Here is a 19021-nt window from a genome sequence, read left to right as displayed (position 1 = left end):
TTCCCATAGATCAGTTCCACTGTGCAAGTCTAAACATTGGTCAAGATATTAAATATTTGGACTGGTGCTTACTATCAATTGTAAATAGTGAACATGATAACCAATGCAACTAAGAGTAATGCACATTGCAGCACTTTGATCAGATTGACCGATAGAGAGTTGCATTTCAAACCAACAAAATCCCCAATCATACAATGAGAAATCCCTCATACGACTCATTACGTTCATTCAAGCTATTGAACCTACTGATCATTTGCCTGTGCGCAATTCGGCTGAAACAAACATCACTGGAAGAAGCATCACAATTAATTCTGGTTACGACAGATGGACCCAATCAATGTAGTGTTCTGCTGTCCCTCACTTGCTCCCTCACTCATTGCTATCATTTTCAATCACCTACATAATTGGACATTCCGAGAAAATGGGCATTTTGACGAACAGGTTATGAGCTAAATTGAATGTCCTCTACCTGTGCACTAGGTGGGAGCACAGGAAATTTCAACAAATGCGCAAATTTACTGCTGGGACCCCAGACTATATTACCATTGTTTCATTCTCCAGACTCGAAGGTGAGCTGGCGCTCTACACAACCTGAGAAGAACTCTGCTTACACCAAAGTGGCTGGGTAAAGGGGAGGGGTCAAGGTCAAGGTTGGAGTGCAGGAGGCCATGATTGAAGATGAGGAGAATGATGTGGGGTAAAACTTGTCTACTTTTGAAAATGACAGGGGCTCTTTGAGCCATATCTGTGCTCTGTAGAAGATCAATATGCTCCAGCGATATATCTCATTCATAATATCACAAGATATTCATGCAGGAAAACGATCTACTTGTTTGTAGTTTCTCTCTGTTATCGCTACTGCAAATGGTTCTTCGGTCAATTGGGGGGTTGGGCTTGTTTCATGAATATGTACAAGAGACTAGGTTACAGGTAATTGTTCCGAGCTGAAATACTGACAGAAAGACAAATGTTTTTTCTTACACCATCACCATCAAATGCAGCTCCAAAATCATAGTCTCCAGTTTCCATGGTCTCCACTAGGTCAGCAGCATATGTTAAGTTTGGATCAGGATGGTGACCACCAAAGTCTTCAAGAGGTGTGCAGTTCACTGCTGAATTTGCAGGTGACCCCAGTTCTTCACACAAAATCTTCTTAACGTAAGGACCCATCACTAATTAAAATAATAAAATGAATGAAATACAAAAATATCCTGATGACAAGTGCAGCTAATGACAGTGAAATACTTTAAACCCTAAATTTAATAAATTGGACATCATGCAAACTATCACCAAAATCAAAATAAGCCAATGTTTCAAAATCTGAAATAAAATAAAAGATGCTGGAACTACTCAGCAAACCAAGCAGCCTCTGTGGAAAGGGAAACAGAATTAATTGCAAGTTCAATGATTAGTGTAGATGGTAAAAATGTGGACAGGGATGTGGTGGGCCACAGGGCTTGTTTCTGAACCGCACATCTAAGACACAATAACTTTGACTCTTCATCAGAAATGAAAAAGGTTAGAGCTAAAATAAGTTTGATGCTTAGGAGAAGGAGGAAAGGAAAGAAACAATAAGGAAGACCTGTGTTGATCTGAAACAGACCGTACCCTTGTTTGCTCTCCATCTTAAAACCTATTTTACCTCCATCTTTCCCCAGTTCTGATTAAATGTATTGACACAAAGCTTCACTTGTTTTTCTCTTTCCACAGGCATAAAGGAAGATGTCAAGACTAAATTAAATTTAAACCCAAAAATATACAATTTACCATCAACGGTTTCTTATTAAATATTTTCTTTTGAACGTGAAGCATTGCTAACACGGTCTGTCAGATTTATTTTATTTTCTCAAATGTCAAGCCATGTCTTCCAAATTAGTTGCATTGTTGCCAACCATTTACCGGATCATAAAATATATTTTTCAGCATGATAAACCTTTCCGATGTTATATCTCTGACAACTGGTTCACTGCAACTCCCAAATGGGAAGGGAGGATAACTGTATGTCTTCATTGCAGCTATATAAATAAACTTACATTCCGGATTTTTAAGATTTAAAAAACAAAACCTTTGAGAAAGTTTCAATAAAAATTCATTTGTAGTTTGAAGGATGTATTTGTACTGGATAGAGTATAGAGAATACCATAATTTCAGGTATGGGAAAAATTGGAAGGTTAGATTTGTTACCTTTGACGCAGAGGAGGCTGTAGGGTGAAACTAATAGAAGTGTACAAAATTATGAAGCATAGATAGAGTGGATAGTAAAAAGCTTCTCTCAATGGCAGATGTGTCCAATATGAACAGGCATTGTTTTAAAGTGAAGAGTAAGAAGTGTAGGGGTGTTCAGAGGAAGAATATTTTTATCCAGATGGTGGTTGCAATCCAGGACATACTGCTTGATAGGTTGGTGGAGGCAGGTACTCTCACAACATTTAAGCAGCACCTGGACTAGCACTTGAAACACCAAGGCATAGTTGACGACCGGCCAGCTGCTGGTCAGTGGGATTAGTATAGATAGGGCCTGATGATCAGAGTGGACACGATGGCTAAAGGGGCAATAACTTTAACCATTCCTGACTTTACTTTCTCTCAAATCCAGATTAAATTGGGGACATGGTATTACAAACATGAAATGTTCTCTGTGAATCTTGAGTAGAGAATGTTTGCAGATTACATACAAAATGTCAACCTTAGTTGTAGTACTAAGAGGCTGTAGATTTAAGACTAATTCAAATCTCATGCATACAACCTCTGATAATTATGGAGAGCAAGCGACTAAAAACAGCTAAAGAAACCAGCAAGAAACCAGCAGAGATTCTGTCAAAGCTCAAGTCAGGATTACATTGTGGCCAGTTCATTTAGCAACAACACAAATGGCGGTAAGGAGAGTACAACATTGTCGAGTGTGTTTGGTGATTATAGCATGGAAACAGGCCCTTACGCCCACCAAGTCCATGCTGACCATTGATCGTTCATTAACACTAGTTCTATGTTATTCTACTTTCTCATCTAACCCCTACACATTTGGGAAATGTTATAATAGAAACCAATTAATCTACAACCTCTGATAATTATAGCAAACACATATTTGGAATGCTTGAGGAAATCAGAGCACATGGGGGAAACCCCGCAGTCACAGGGAGAATGTGCAAACACAGACAGCATCCAAAGTCTGGATTGAACCCAGGTCTCTGGCGTGCGAGGCACCAGCTTTACCAGCTGCGCCACCATGACTTGTGTCAGTCACGGAGAGGTAGAGAAGTAGGCAAGTGGTAAAGGAGATCTGGAAGTTGGAACCGGGTGATAAAGGTCCAGAATCACAACAGGATTGCAATCAATATTGCTGTACACGTGAGGATAGCAATCAGACTTGTGTTGGAGAAGGAGGTGGGGGACGGTGGCAACGTTTTTAACAAAGCTGCATTGAAAGTATAAAAGACACCATATAGGCTCAGAATTTCTGGTTATTCACTATTGCTGAACAAAACAAGTGTTATGTTCCACGTATATGAAACCTGGAGCCTTACCCCATTTGAAGAACACCAATATCTAATATTGCCAATCGCAGAATTCTCTAGCAGTAATCCAAGATCAATAGCAACAATTCAAAAAAAGAGTCCTTTAAGAATTTCAATTTTTATTCCTTTAAGCTTTGGCAAAGTAGGAATGCTTCCATGGGATAATAAAAATTACAGATCTTCTACTGTCAACCATATTCCCCTCCCCTCCCCTTCCAAATGCTATCCCATAAGACGCTAGGTCCAGTCTCCCAAAATTGTCAACAAGGTTCATTTTTATATTCATTTTCAGAGTTTGCATTATTAGCAAGGCCAACTTTGTGTGCACAGCATTTTGTTGGTACACACAACCACAAAGCCCAAACGAGCAGACTACTTTGACATGGATAGTGTTGAGTCTTTTGAGAGTTATCAGTGTTACATCCAACCAGGGCAATAGTTGTTGGGGTCTTTGTTTGGTGCTGTAGCTCACCATTGCCAACTTTACATTATTTGGATGAGCACATGTCAAGATTTCTCACCAAACAACTTATTTAGATATATGAGCAAGAAATGAAAGTTGAAAAGTCAAGATTAACTAAAAGTTAGCAACAGAATTTCTACAGTGAAAACTGCTAAAATAAAAACAAGGTATTATCAGTATATAATATTTGCTGATCTAGATATGCAAAGCATTGTTTCGTAAAGAAGTCAAATTATTCGCACTTCTTCACCAATTCGGTATATTATTTAGTTTGGGTAAATTTGTCATCAAAGGCACATTTATTGTCCCATTCAACAATCTTTACATATTTAAGTATACCTTATAACATGACACCTACTCTACAGTATCTGCCAGCAGCTTGAAGTGCCAAATTGGGAATCAATAATGGGAAGGGCAAACAGTCAGTAATTCTATCTTGAGGAAGGTACTACTTGTGAAAGGATCAATGGCACACATCAGAACAACAAGCATCTTTGCAAATAATTTGGATTATATCACGAATAACGTGATATCTTATGCAAAGCACTATTTATTAAATATATTTTTAACTTCATCTTTTTGAATAATCTTCCGGGCACACTCCATGCTGGTCGACGTGAAGGGACAGTGTCTCGTCCATTCTAAGACTTTCGAGTCTTGCGCCACACTGTGCCGCATCTCAGCTCGGTGACCTCCTCTAATAACGATTACGCCTGGATCTTGGCCAATTTCCCCGACATCCTAACCCCCCAGTTCACAACGGCCAGCCCCATGCATGGGGTAAAGCACCATATCCCCACCATCAGACAGCCACTCCATGCACGCGCACGTAGGCTGCCCCCCGACAAGCTCCAATTGGCCAAAGACGAGTTCCGCCGGATGGAGGAAATGGGCATTGTGCGCTGCTCAGTCAGTCCCTGGGCATCTCCGCTTCACATGGTCACCAAAGCGTCTGGGGGCTGGAGACCCTGTAGGGACTACCGCCGTCTCAACGACGTCACAACGGCCGACCGGTACCATCAGTTTTCATGGCCACCACATCGATCAGCACGGTGCGGTCGTGCTCCCGTCCAAGGTTGTGGCCATTCGCCAGTTTCCCAAACCCTCGACAGTGAAGGGACTCCATGAGTTTGTCGGCATTATTAATTTTTGTCAAGTCAAGTCAAGAGAGTTTATTGTCATGTGTCCCATAGGACAATGAAATTCTTGCTTGCTGCAGCACAACCGAACATAAAGTAAGCATAAATACAGAACAGTTCAGTGTATCTATATAGCATTGACCATAAATATACACATAAATAAACAGATAAAGTGCAATAGGCTATTATAGTTCAGAGTTTGTTTGATTGCGAGTTTAATAGCCTGATGGCTGTGGGGAAGAAGCTGTTCCTGAACCTGGATGTACCAGATTTCAGGCTCCTGTACCTTCTACCTGATGGCAGCAGAGAGATGAGTTTGTGGCCAGGATGGTGTGGGTCCTTGATGATGTTGGCAGCCTTTTTGAGGCAGCGACTGCAATAGATCCCTTCGATGGTGGGGGAGGTCAGAGCCGATGATGGACTGGGCAGTGGTCACAACTTTCTGCATTCTTTTCTGCTCCTGGATGCTCAAGTTGCCGAACCAAGCCACGATGCAACCAGTCAGCATGCTCTCTACTGTGCACCTGTAGAAGTTTGAGAGAGTCCTCTTTGACATACCGACTCTCCATAATCTTCTCAGGAGGTAGAGGCGCTGATGTGCTTTCTTTATAATTGCATCAGTGTGCTGTGATCGGAAATATGCATGCACAGGAGTTTGAAGTTCTTGACCCTTTCCACCATCATCCCGTTGATATAAACGGGATTGTGGGTCCCTATCCTACACCTTCCAAAGTCCACAATCAATTCCTTGGTTTTGCTGGTGTTGAGAGCCAGGTAATTGTGCTGGCACCATTTGCTTCGTGCCGTGCGAGCAGCACCGTTTCGTGCCAGCAGCCACGAGGATCATGCAACCGCTGTTAAAGGCCATGGCCAGCAACCAGAGAGATCTTGTTTGGGACGACGCAGCCACGACCGCTTTCAACAATGCCAAAGAGGCACTGGAAAAGGCGACCATGGTAGTCCATCCACGCGCCGACTGTGCTCACAGTGGACGCATCTGGCACAGCTGTGGGCGGAGCGTTGGAACAACTGATCGAGAAGCTGGAAGCCCCTCGCCTTTTTTAGTCATCACCCCAGACCTCCCGAGCAGAAGTACAGCGCTTTCGACCAACAGCTCCTCGCGCTCTACCTGGCGATCCGGCATTTCCGCTACATCCTTGAGGGCGGGTGTTTCACAGCTTTCACCGATCACCAGCCACTCACGTTTGCCTTTGCAAAGGTGTCTGATCCCTGGTCATCCTGGCAGCAGCGTCACTTGGCCTACTTCTCTGAGGACACGACTTGCATTCAGCACATCGCGGGCATGAGCAACCTGGTTGCAGATGCGTTGTCCCGCACCACCATTAAAGCCATCCACGTTTTGGCCCAATGTGTCAACTACACGGCCCTTGCGGCCGCACAGCGCGAGGATGAGGAGATGCTTGCCTACCGCACAGTCATCTCAGGCCTGTTGTTGTAGGATGTGCGATTCGGGCACGCTGACACCACGCTCATTTGCGACGTGTTTACCGGACAGCCGAGACCCATCATCCCCGCAGCTTGGCGCCGCTGGATTTTCTACATGGTTCATGGTTTGGCTCACCTTTCCATCCGGGCAACAACGGCTCTGGTGGCAGCCAAGTTCATGTGGCACGGGTTGCGCAAACAGGTTGGCAACTGGGCCAGAGCGTGCATCCCCTGTCAAATTTCAAAGGTTCAGCGTCACATGAAGGCGCCGCTGCAGAATTTCGCACTGACACACCGGCTTTCGACCATATCCACATCGACATCATGGGACTGCTGCCTCCATCCAGATGTGTCACCCACCTTCTCACCATCGTGGACAGATTCACGAGATGGCCGGAAGCCGTCCTGCTCTCAGATACCTCCGCTGCAACGTGTGCACGCACCGTCACTGCCCACTGGATTGGTGTGCCGGTGGACATCTGCTCTGACAGAGGTGCGCAGTTCACCTCCGAGTTGTGGTCACCAATGGCCCGGCTGCTTGGTGCTCAGCTGCACCACACTACGGCCTACCACCAGCAAGCCAACGGCATCTTTAAAGGCACGGATCACAGGCCCGGACTGGATGGATGAGTTGCTGTGGGTCCTGCTGGGCATACGCACTACTCCGGAGGACATGGCAATTTCCGCAGCCAAGCTGGTGTACGGCGCCCCGCTTACGGTCCCAGGGTATGTCATCCCGGCGGCACGTGGACATCAAGAACCGCCCATGACCATTGCCGACGCGCCTCCAGGAGAAGGTGGGCACGCTCTCTCCCGTCCCGACATCCTGCCACGGACTCACTCCCACGTACGTCCCACCCACCCTCAAAGACTGCCAGTATGTTTTCCTTCGTCGCAATTCTCACCGGACGCCACTGCAAAGGCCTTACGAGGGACCTTTCCAGGTGCTGCACCTCGACCTTCGTCATCAACATGGGCGGGAAGCACGAGACCGTTTCCGTGGACCGTCTTAAGCCGGCGCATTTGGACATTAATCAGCCAGTGCAGGTGGCACAGCCTCGCCGTAGAGGGCGTCCACCGTTACGACCGCACCCGCCTTCAATTCCGTCGGTTGTGACCCCGAGCACAGGAGACATGTACACGAGATCAGGTCGCCTTACTCGTAAACCTACTCGCCTCCATTACTCCGGATCTGGGGGGGGGGGGTTCATGTGGCGCCATCTTGTGGTCAAGCCACTTGTATCCCGAACCTTCGATGGCCGGGCTCGAACTCTCACTTGAACCGGACGTGACCTGGGCCGACCAATCACGATGTCGGGGGGCGGGCCGTTAGGCGGTTGGAATTCGAAGGATTAGCAGATGGAATTCGAAGAGATGGAGTTGAACTGGAGTTTCCGCTCGTGAGCAATGGGGCTGTATCGTTTATTTTTTAAACAGAGTGTTTACCAACGCGTGGACCTCCACAATTTACAGCTTTTAAAAACAAAAGATTAAAATTAATCTTATTCCCCCAATTCTTTTGAAACAGAAAAATAGTTGCAGGGGTAGGCCATTCGGCCCTTCGAGCCAGCACTGCCATTCAATATGATCATCTAAAATCAGTACCCCATTCCTGCTTTTTCCCCATATCCCTTGATTCATTTAGCCCTACAAGCTAAATCTAACTCTCTCTTAAAAGGAAAATAGCTGTCAAATCTGAATGTGACACAGACATGTAAAACAACGGTTCATTGTAAAATGGCCTTATAGAGGAGGGCATTCAGCTCAATGTGTCCATAACTCAATTCCTCCTTTTGAAAGTTTGGATAGAAAATAGATTTTACAAAAGAATGATCATTCATGGGCGAATTGACAACAAAATTTGTCTTCTGTTCCTTGAATTTCTTCATTATCATAATTATTGAGAAAGAAATCTATTCCCACCTTCCAGCTATAACTACATCATTCTGCACCACATGGCTCTTCAACTACACATACGAACTTTTAAAATATGCTGAGGATGTCTGCTATTATCATCCTTTCAGTTGCCAATTCCACACTTTAACCATCCTCTAGGTGTAAATAAGTTTTCTCACTTCCCTGTGAATACAATGGTTTGGCTTAAATTGAAGAATTGGTAATAGTAGTTTAAAATCTTAAAGTTAAAGAAGTACTAGCTTTGCAAATGGTTATTTCATCAGACATTGATTTATCTCCAAAGAATTCAATTATGCAAATCACAATAAAATAGTAATTTAAGTGAACTCTATTTGTCAAGCATATTTTTATGAACAAGATTCATGTTTGCTAATTAAATTTTATACCAAGAATCTTCAGCAAGACTATAAAACATGTTCTAACATTAATATAATAATAACTAGTTCTTTCACAGTAGTTCATACCTCCATGCATGGCATCTAATCTTATCTTCAAGTGCTCTGAACCAGAAAGTAGCTCCTTCAAAGCATTAAAATCGAAGATGTTTCGTAGCATGTTCACGTAAGCCTCCACCGAATCCACAATTTCCACTAGAAGATAATCACATTTATAGTTACTGCTCTGGTATTTATTATTATTTGAGATAATAGCACATGTGATAGAAAAGACTAGTTGTTACAAAAGGTTGGTGTTAATAGGGAAAGGGGAATCTGTGTTCTACTTCAAATGAAAATATTAAAGTTGATAAATCAATAAATTAAAGAACAGATGGAATATCTGGGGAGAAGTTCAAGTTGATTTGTTGCTTCATATCATTATGAGGAGTAAAAGAGAATCTTTGGAATGAAATGAAAAGTGGTCATTTTTTCCATGTGTAGAAAAAAACCCTATTTTGCCCATAAAACTAATTTCAGTAGACTGAACCTACTGCCTCAAAAGGTACCTCAATTTCTTATTTTGAAAGTTTGGTTAGAAAATAGATTCTACAAAAAAATGATCATTCATGGGCCAATTGACAACAAAATTATAGTTTAAATGGCAAGTCTTCTGTTCTTTGAACTTCTTCATTATCACAATTATAAATAATACTGGCTTTTGAGTAATTAAATGGTAATGGCATCATGCAATAGCCGGACAACATGAACACTCCTATCTCGCATTTAATTAGCTTGTCACAACTGGAGTGCTGGATAGTAGCCTTATGCCTTATTGAGTTAAAGTGAGAAGGAAAAATCTAATGAGATTATTCTTCTAAACTATTATTCAAGGATCCTAGCTGGAAGAAACTCTGAATGAATTATCAGATAACAGAAGAATCAGCTTGATTTTGATTAATGCTATTCTATTATTTAATTAACTGCCAAGTCCAGTAAAGCTCGTGTTTAAAATATGGATTTGATATTGGCCAGGTGTTTACTTTAGAATGAATAGCAGTTCCAGGAGAGAAGGAAAAGAAACTTGGGATGCTTCACATCCAATACTGCAGACAGCTGATTTTCAGTTCGAAACCACATTTCTGCAAGGAACACGGGCAGAATTATTACACAGCCCACTGTTACATGATCTTATGGGCAAATAGTATAGCATTATCATGCCCAGGGACAAGGCACTATGCATTAATGAGGAGACAGCAATAGACTTAGTATACTTTTTTTTAAAGTTTAGTTTTGGTCAATGGTTTTGAATAAGAGGAAGGAATGAGATACCTGAAAATGGTTTAAACTTGTTCTCCAAGTCGAACTGTTGTTTTCCAATTGTGCTTAAGTCAACTTTCAGATCAGGGCAAATAGAATATTCTTCAATCGTTTTGCTGAGCTGAAAAATCTTCTCTGTGACAGCCTCAGGAGCTGGACCTGAAAGAGGCAAGATATACTCAAGATTCTGTGAAAGAGATAAATCAGCACAGATAGTTATTCATTAAATATACTACTTTCTTACATAGTGGTGCCTTTTGCTTCAAAAGAACCACTTGAATGAAACTTACAGGGTTTCTCCCAAACCGTTTCCAGAAAGTCAAATTGAAATCAAAATATCTGCCGTTTGTAGAAATGGATCCAGAATTTAAATGCAATTTGAAAACCGTAAGCAATTAAAATGTTTACAAAGTTAATCTTCAAACTGCAAAGATTTTAGGAAGTGGGTCTAAGAAAGATTAATTTTGTAAACTCTTTGATTCCTAAAGATTTTCAAATTGGATTTGATATAGAAGACCACAAATTGCAGTGGATTCTTGAGGCTAAAACAAGATTTGGTCAGGGCTGTTATTCATGATCATAACTTTGCAGCTTATCAGGCGCAGACAAAATTGAGATTGTCCATTATGCATTCAAGACGTGCGGGTTTGTAGGTTAATTGGCCTCTGTAAATTGCCCCTAATATGGACTAGTATGAACAGGTGATTGAAGGTCAGTGTTTCCATGCTGTGTCTCTAAACTAAAATAATTATGCCTCCATTTTAACAATTTAGGATCACACATGCATTTTATTATTTTTTTTAATTCTCAAATTGCCCTGCAATTTTTAATGTACATGTACAACTCCATATCCTTCTGGGCTTGTATTTGCTGGAATTTAGAAGGATGAGAGGGTATCTTATAGAAACATATAAAATTCTTAGAGGATTGGACAGGTTAGATGCAGGAAAAATGTTCCCGATGTTGCGGGAGTCCAGAACCAGGGGTCAAAGTTTAAGAATATTTAGGACTGAGATGAGGAAAAACGTTTTCACCCAGAGAGTTGTGAATCTGGAATTCTCTGCCACAGAAGGCAGTGGAGGCCAATTCACTAAATGTTTTCAAGAGAGCGTTAGATTTAGCTCTTAGGGCTAACGGAGTCAAGGGATATGTGGAAAAAGCCAGAACGGGGTACTGATTTTGGGTGATCAGCCATGATCATATTGAATGGCTGGCTCAAGGGCCGAATGGCCTACCCCTGCACCTATTTTCTATGTTTCTATGTCTTTTACTATCCGTACAGTTTACTGTACTTCCAAGTTTTGTGTCATCTGCAAATTTGAGTCCTGTGCACCAAGTCATTAATAATAAACAAGATACCTAAGCACTTAAGCACCCGGGGAACACTATTGTACCTTTCCCTCCAGTCTCAAATTAACTACGACCACTGTCAAATTAGCAATGCTTCATCAAATGGGTGCTGCTGCCATTCATTTTATTCTATGAGTTTTTAACTTGATGACAACCCTTTTATTGATGTTGCCAGCTCTCCACTCTGTGCTGGACCATTTGAACAACAGGAACGCTTACCTCAAGCTATAGCTCATCAACTACAGCCGGGTGCTCAATGTATTGTCCCTTCCAAACATCGTCAATGTCAGGAAACTGGGGCTTTGGTCTTCCCTACACAGCTGAGTTCTTTAGTTTAATTTATTATTATTGTCAAGTGTACCAACGGTACAGATTGGAAATGATACCTCCCCCTCATTGACCATCAGCATAGAAGCACCAGAGGGCTGCATGCTCAGTCCCCCGCACTACTCTCTCTATTCCCATAACTGTGTTGCCAGAACCAGCTCCAACACCACCTTTAGATCCACCAATGATACCACCATCAATGGAATAAACACGTAACAAGAAGTCAGAGTAAGAGTAAAGGAATAAAATTGACAATCAGATTGAGTGGTGCCAGAACAATAACTTTGCTCTCAACACTCGCAAGATCAAATACTTTTTAATTTATCATTATTGCCACGAATGCCAAGATACAATGGAACATTTTATTTTGCATGCGATCTAGGTAAATTATACATAAATGAGCACAATCATCACCAGATGCTAGTACATCAGATATTGCAAAAGAGAAAATAAACAGAGTGCGGAATATCGTGTGACAGCTACAATGAAAGAATATTTAAAACAAGGTAGATTGGGAGATCAGGAATTCATTCTTTGCATACGAGAGGTCCATTCAAGAGTTTAATAGCAAAGTTTTAGTTTAGTTTATTATAGTCATGTGTACCGGCTCTGCTTCTCAGCAAATGTGCTCAGCACGACCTCATCACGAACACCCTCTTTCGCCAGAAAAATAAACTTAAGGCATCTTGGAGACACCCAAGCTCCAATCAGTCGCATCTCATTGACTATGTCATTGTACGAGCCAGGGACCGCCGTGACATGAACATCACAAGGGCCATGATCGATGCAGATGACTGCTGGACAGATCATCGCCTCATCTGCTCCATGATGTCCATCAAACTCAAGAGGAAGAGGATGCGTCAAACGAAGCAGATCCGGCCAAGGCTGACCTTGAAAGCCTGGGGGAAATTGCCATCCAAGCTACCGCGGCTTAGACCCCTTGCCCTCAAAACACACGCAAGAACTGCTGAAGGACAATGAGTCCATTAACGCCCGATGGAAAGAGCACTTCCAGGAACTCCTCAACCGTGACAGCACAAGTGAACCAAACATTACCCACCACATCCCCCAGAGCCCCATCAGAGAAGACATGGAAGAACCTTCTACTATGACAGAGGTTCAAGATGCCATCAAGAGCCTTAAGAAAAACAAGGCCACCGGTCCAAGTGGGATCCCAGCTGAGATCTTAAAGGAAGGTGGACCGGAGCTCCTGTACCACATCCACTCCCTACTCAAGGTCTGGGAAAAAGAAGAACTTCCCTCAGAACTCAGGGATGGTCTAATAGTGACCATTTTTAAGGGGATAAGGGTGAATGTGGAAACTACAGGGGCATCTCACTCCTATCAACAACAGGCAAAGTCTTTGCTCATGTCCCCACAATCCGACTTCTGCTACTGTCTGCGAAGGTACTGCCCAGTGTGGCTTCCGCCCATCCAGAGGTACAGCAGACATGATATTCACAGCAAGCCAACTCCTGGAAAAATGCCGTGAACAAGGGCAGCCTTTGTACATGGCCCTCACAGACCTGTCAAAGGCTTTTAACTCGGTAGACCGCCAGGCTCTTTGGAACATACTATCAAGATACGGTTGCCACAACAAGTACATCAGAATATTGAGGCATCTACATAATGGCATGTCGGTCACAGTGCTCAGCAACTGCGACTCTGAGTCCGAACCCTTCATTATGGAAACGGGGGTCAAACAGGGATGCATCATCGCACCCACCCTGTTTGTCGTCTTCCTTGCTGCCACAGGGGATCCCAATCCTCTACAGAACTGATGGTGGGCTCTTCAACCTTAATAGGTTGAAGGCCAAGAGCAAAGTCAGTAACACCGCCATCATGGAGCTTCAGTACGCGGATGACTGCGCCATTGCAGCACACTCTGCAGAAGACCCCCCAGGGCATCCTGAATGCCTTTGCCAGGGCATACAGAGCCATAGGCCTAGCCTTAAATATCAAGAAGACCCAGGTCCTACATCAACCTCCACCCAACCAGCCATCTACCCAGCTCACTATAAAAGGGGATGACACCACTCTTGAAAATGTTGACCACATCCCCAACCTTGGCAGCATTCTTTCCTCAAAAGCTAACATCGACTCTGAGGTCAACCATCACCTGAGTTGTGCCAGTGTGCCTACACCAGACTCAGGAAAAGAGTCTTTGAATACCGAGACCTAAAGGCTCAAACAAAACTGCTGGTTTAGAGCCGTTGTCCTCTCCACCCTGTTGTATGGAGCCGAGTCATGGACCACCTACAGCAGGCACCTGAGAGCCCTGGAACAATACCATCAAAGATCCTTACGAAAGATTCTGAGGATCAGCTGGGAGGACAAACGCACCAACATCAGCGATTTGGAGGAAGCCAACATGACCAACATCACCACCACAATAATGCAGCACCAACTTTGATGGACTGGCCATGCCATCCACATGTCCAACACACATCTCCCTAAACAAATTCTGTACTCTCAATAGAAGGAAGGTCGGCGAGCCCCCGGCGGGCCAAAGAAATGGTTTAAGGACAACATCACAAACAGTCTGAAGATATTCCACATCACATCGAGCAATTGGGAGCACATTGCACTGGACTGGCTCTCCTAGAGGAAATCCGTGCAGGAAGGAGCTGCACGTCACGAAATGGAACTACGCCGTGACGCAGAGACAAAGCAACAGCACTGTAAGGAGAGAGAGAAGGGGGCTCGATGACTACCAATCACCGCCAGTCTCCACTGCCCACGTTGCACCAAGGTGTGTGGATTGCAGATCGGCCTCTATAGACATCTGCAGACCTACAAATATACGACCGAATGGAGAGGAGAGGACAGTCATACTCGTTTCGAGTGACCGCCAATGATGACCAAGGTACAGTGAAAAGCGTTTTTGTTGCATGCTATCCAGTGAATGAGAAGACTAGAAAAGGATTACAATCAAGCCGTCCTCCGTTCACAGATACAGGATAAAGGGTATATTGTTGAATACAAGATAAAGTCTAATTAAAGATAGTTCAAATGGCTCCAATGAGGTGGATGGTAGGTTGGGACTGCACTCTAGCTGGTGAGAGGATGGTTCAGTTGCCTGATAACAGCTGGGAAGAAACTGTCCCTGAATCTGGAGGTGTGAGTTTTCAAACTTCTGTACCTCTTGCCTGATGCGAGAGGCGAGAAGAGGAAGCGACTGGGGTGAGATTGGTCTTTGATTATGCTGGTTCCTTGTCAAGGCAGCACAGTGTAGATGGAGTCAATGAAAGGGAGGTTGATTTGCGTGATGTTCTACCCTACGTCCATGACTCCGTGCAATTTCTTGCGGTCTCCGATGGAGCTGTTCCCAAAACATGCTGTGATGCATCCCCATAAAATGCTTTCTACTGCACAACAGCAGAAGTTGCTGAAGGTTGGTGGGGACATGCTGAACTTCCTAAGCTTTCTAAGGAAATAGATGTGTCTGTCGGTGTGTTTTCTTAGCCATTGTTTCGATGTGGCTAGTCCAGGGCAAATTGCAAGTGATTTTTACTCCTAAGAACTTGAAGCTTTTGACCATCTACTTCAACGCCATCAATGTATACAAGTGCGTATACTGTTTTGGTTCCTGAAATCAGTCATGATCTCCTTCGATTTGCTGACATTGAAGGAGAATGTGTTAGTCTTGGCACCAGGTTATGAGGTTCTCAATCTCCTTCCTGTACTCCGTCTCGTCATTCTTTGATATTCGGTCCACTATGATGCTCTCATCTGTGCACTTGGAAACTGAGTTGTATTGGTATTTGGCTGCAGTCATGAGTCTATAAAGAGTAAAGTAGGGGGCCAACAACACATCCTTTCGGGGCACCCGTGTTGAGGATTATCGTAGATGATGATTTGTCACACACTGGTCGTGGCCTGTTGTCGAGGATCCAGTTGCAGAGGGGAGTGCAGAATCCAAGTTTCACTCATTTGGAGATGAGCTTGGTCGGGATAATGATATTGAAAGCAGAGCTGTAGTCTATGAAGAGGAGAATCACATAGATGTCCTTCTTATCTAGGCATTCCAGGGAGGCGTGTAGGCGCAGAGAGATGGCATCAGCCATGGACCTGTTGTGGTTGTATGCGAATTGCAGTGGATCAGCGTTGCTTGACAGGCTGGCTTTAATATGTACCATAACCAGTCTCTCGAAGCATTTCATGATGGTGGATGTCAAGGTCACTGGATGGTGGTCGTTAAAACACAAGATCTTTCTTCTCTTTGGCACCGAGATAATAGTGGTCTTCTTGAAGCTGGTGGGTACCTCAGAACGTTGTAGGGAGAGATTAAAGATGTCCGTGATCACTCCCACTAGTTGGTCTGTGCAGTTCCCAAGGATAATGGACAATAGACAATACACAATAGGTGCAGGAGTAGGCCATTCAGCCCTTCGAGCCAGCACCGCCATTCACTGTGATCATGGCTGATCATCCACATTCAGTACCACATTCCTGTCTTCTCAACATATACCCTGACTCTGCTATCTTTAAGAGCTCTATCTAACTCTCTCTTGAAAGCATCCAGAGAATTGGCCTCCACTGCCTTCTGAGGCAGAGAATTCCACAGATTCACAACTCTCTGGGTAAAATGTTTTTCCTCATCTCCGTTCTAAATGGCCTACCCCTTACTCTTAAACTGTGGTCCCTGGTTCTGGACTCCCCAACATCAGGAACATGTTTCCTGCCTCTAGCCTGTCCAATCCCTTAATAATCTTATATGTTTCGATAAGATTGCCTCTCATCCTTCTAAATTCCAGAGTATACAAGCCCAGCCGCTCCATTCTATCAACATATGACAGTCCCGCCATCCCGGGAATTAACCTCGTGAACCTACGCTGCACTCCCATAATAGCAAGAATGCCCTTCCTCAAATTTGGAGACCAAAACTGCACACAGTACTCCAGGTGTGGTCTCACTAGGGCCCTGTACAACTGTAGAAGGACCTCTTTGCTCCTGTACTCAACTCAAGTATCAAGTATCCTTCATCGTCATTCAGACTTTTCAGTCTGAACGAAATTTCATTGCCTTGCAGTCGTAACATAGAATAAAATAGCAAAACACACAATAAACACAGATTTAACATCCACCACAGTGAGTCCACCAGACCCTCCTCACTATGATGGAAGGAAAAAGTCTTAAAGTCCTCGTCTCTTCCCTCCTTGTTCTCCCTCTGTGTTGAGGCGATCCAGGCTTCCGATGTTGTGACTCCGCCGGGTGATGGTAAGTCCCGCGGCTGAATCCGAGCTCCGCAAACAGGCCGGTTCAAACTCCACGGCCCGGGGCGGTCGAAGCTGCCGAAGCCGCCACCCTGCACCCATAACAGTCCAGCAGACGAAGCTGTTGCTGCAGGAGCTCCGGAAAAACAGGTCACCAACCTGGGGCCTGCGAGCTCCCGACGATGTCGTCCACTGGGCCCGCGGCCGAGCCTCCGAGGCTCTGAAGTCGGGTCACCTCGCATTGGTAAGTCCTGGCTGGCTCTGCCTCCGGAGCCTCGAGGTCAGTCCCAGTTGGAAGTAGCCAGCTCCGCCATTAGGCCTCAGCGCAGACGGAGACGGAGGATATAACAAGAAAAGGTCGCATCCCACCGAAGGAAGAGACTAAAACAGGTTTCTCCCACCCCCCCCGAACTGAAATAAACTGCAACAACGGGACAAAGGAAAACAAAAAAAGAAAAGATAGACGGACTGCAGGCGAGCCGCAGCTGCAAGGGCAGCACCGCCACTTCCGGAACTCCTCTTGTTATGAAGGCTAACATGCCATTAGCTTTCTTCACTGTCTGCTGTACCTGCATGCTTACTTTCAGTAAGAGATGAACAAGGACCTCCAGATCTCTTTGTACTTCCCCTTTTCTCAACTTGACACCATTCAGATAATAATCTGCCTTCCTGTTTTTGCCACTAAAGTGGATAACCTCACATTTATCCACATTAAACTGAACCTGCCATGCATCCGCCCACTCACCCAACCTGTCCAAGACCCTGCATTCTCATAACATCCTCCTCATAGTTCACACTGCCACCCAGCTTTGTCTCATCTGCAAATTTGCTGATGTTACTTTGAATGCCTTCATCTAAATCATTGATGTATATTGTAAATAGCTGCGGTCCCAGCACCGAGCCTTGCGGTACCCCAATAGTCACTGCCTGCCATTCTGAAAGGGACACGTTAATCCCTACTCTTTGTTTCCAACCAATTTTCTATCCATGTCAGTACCCTACCCCAATACCATGTGCTCTAATTTTGCCCACTAATCTCCTATGTGGTACCTTATCAAATGCTTGTTCATTTTCCTAGTTATCCTCAAAAAATTCCAGAAGATTAGTCAAGCATGATTTCCCCTTTGTAAATCCATGTTGACTCGGACTGATCCTGTTAGTGCTTTCCAAATGTGCTGCTATTTCATCTTTTTATAATTGACTCCAGCATCTTCCCCACCACCGATATTAGACTAACTGGTTTATAATTCCCTATTTTCTCTCTCCTGCCTTTCTTAAAAAGTGGGATAACATTAGCTACCCTCCAATCCACAGGAACTGATCCTGAATCTATAGAACATTGGAAAATGATCACCAATGTGTCCATGATTTCTAGAGCCACTTCCTTAAGTAACCTGGGATGCAGACCATCAGGCCCCAGAGATTTATCAGCCTGGGACCATGTGGCCAGAGACTCAGCATGGGCCAGTTGCTTTCTGTGGGAAAGACCTTGCCACAGTCAACGGGTGACAGAGTTTAATGGTCCTTGAATATGTTGGTTGCTTTCCCAAGACAGTTGATGGAGTCAGTGGAGGTTGGGTTGGGGATAGAGGCTGGTTTGTGCAACGGACTAGGCTACATTCGCAACTCCCCACAGTTTCTAATGGTCTAGACCAGAGCAGTTGCTATACCAAGCAGTGATGCATCTGTATAGGTTGCTTTCTAAAGTGCATCTACAGTGCACAGTGCATGTAATTAGACCAGCACAAAATTGTTGGTGGCATTTACATCTATGAAGTTGAAGCTGTTGATCATCACAACATCAGCACCTTTGATACAGACTGGGGTACTCCACCCTGCTTCTTGATGTTGATGACCAGCTCTGGACTGAGGATTCAACACCTCTCTCTACAACAGGATCCTTGACTATGATATCATCATAGTGGACCTGATCCCAAACAATGAGACCGTATGG

General features: G+C 44.2%; 1 protein-coding gene across 2 annotated transcripts in view; it reads right to left on the bottom strand.

Annotated features, from left to right (window-relative positions):
* pgm1 (phosphoglucomutase 1) overlaps positions 1–19021 on the bottom strand; it is a 78348-nt gene that overhangs the window by 20217 nt on the left and 39110 nt on the right. For both annotated transcript variants that reach the window (XM_033028279.1, XM_033028278.1), the window contains exons 3-5: positions 10187–10333; positions 8945–9070; positions 982–1172 (exon numbers count right to left, since the gene is read on the bottom strand). In XM_033028279.1, coding sequence (XP_032884170.1) covers positions 982–1172; positions 8945–9070; positions 10187–10333 — 464 coding nt within the window. The remainder of the gene's footprint in view (positions 1–981; positions 1173–8944; positions 9071–10186; positions 10334–19021) is intronic.

This window comes from Amblyraja radiata, chromosome 10 (assembly GCF_010909765.2).
Source record: "Amblyraja radiata isolate CabotCenter1 chromosome 10, sAmbRad1.1.pri, whole genome shotgun sequence".
NCBI classification, from domain to species: Eukaryota; Metazoa; Chordata; class Chondrichthyes; order Rajiformes; family Rajidae; genus Amblyraja; species Amblyraja radiata.
This window is presented reverse-complemented; position numbering and strand designations above follow the sequence as displayed.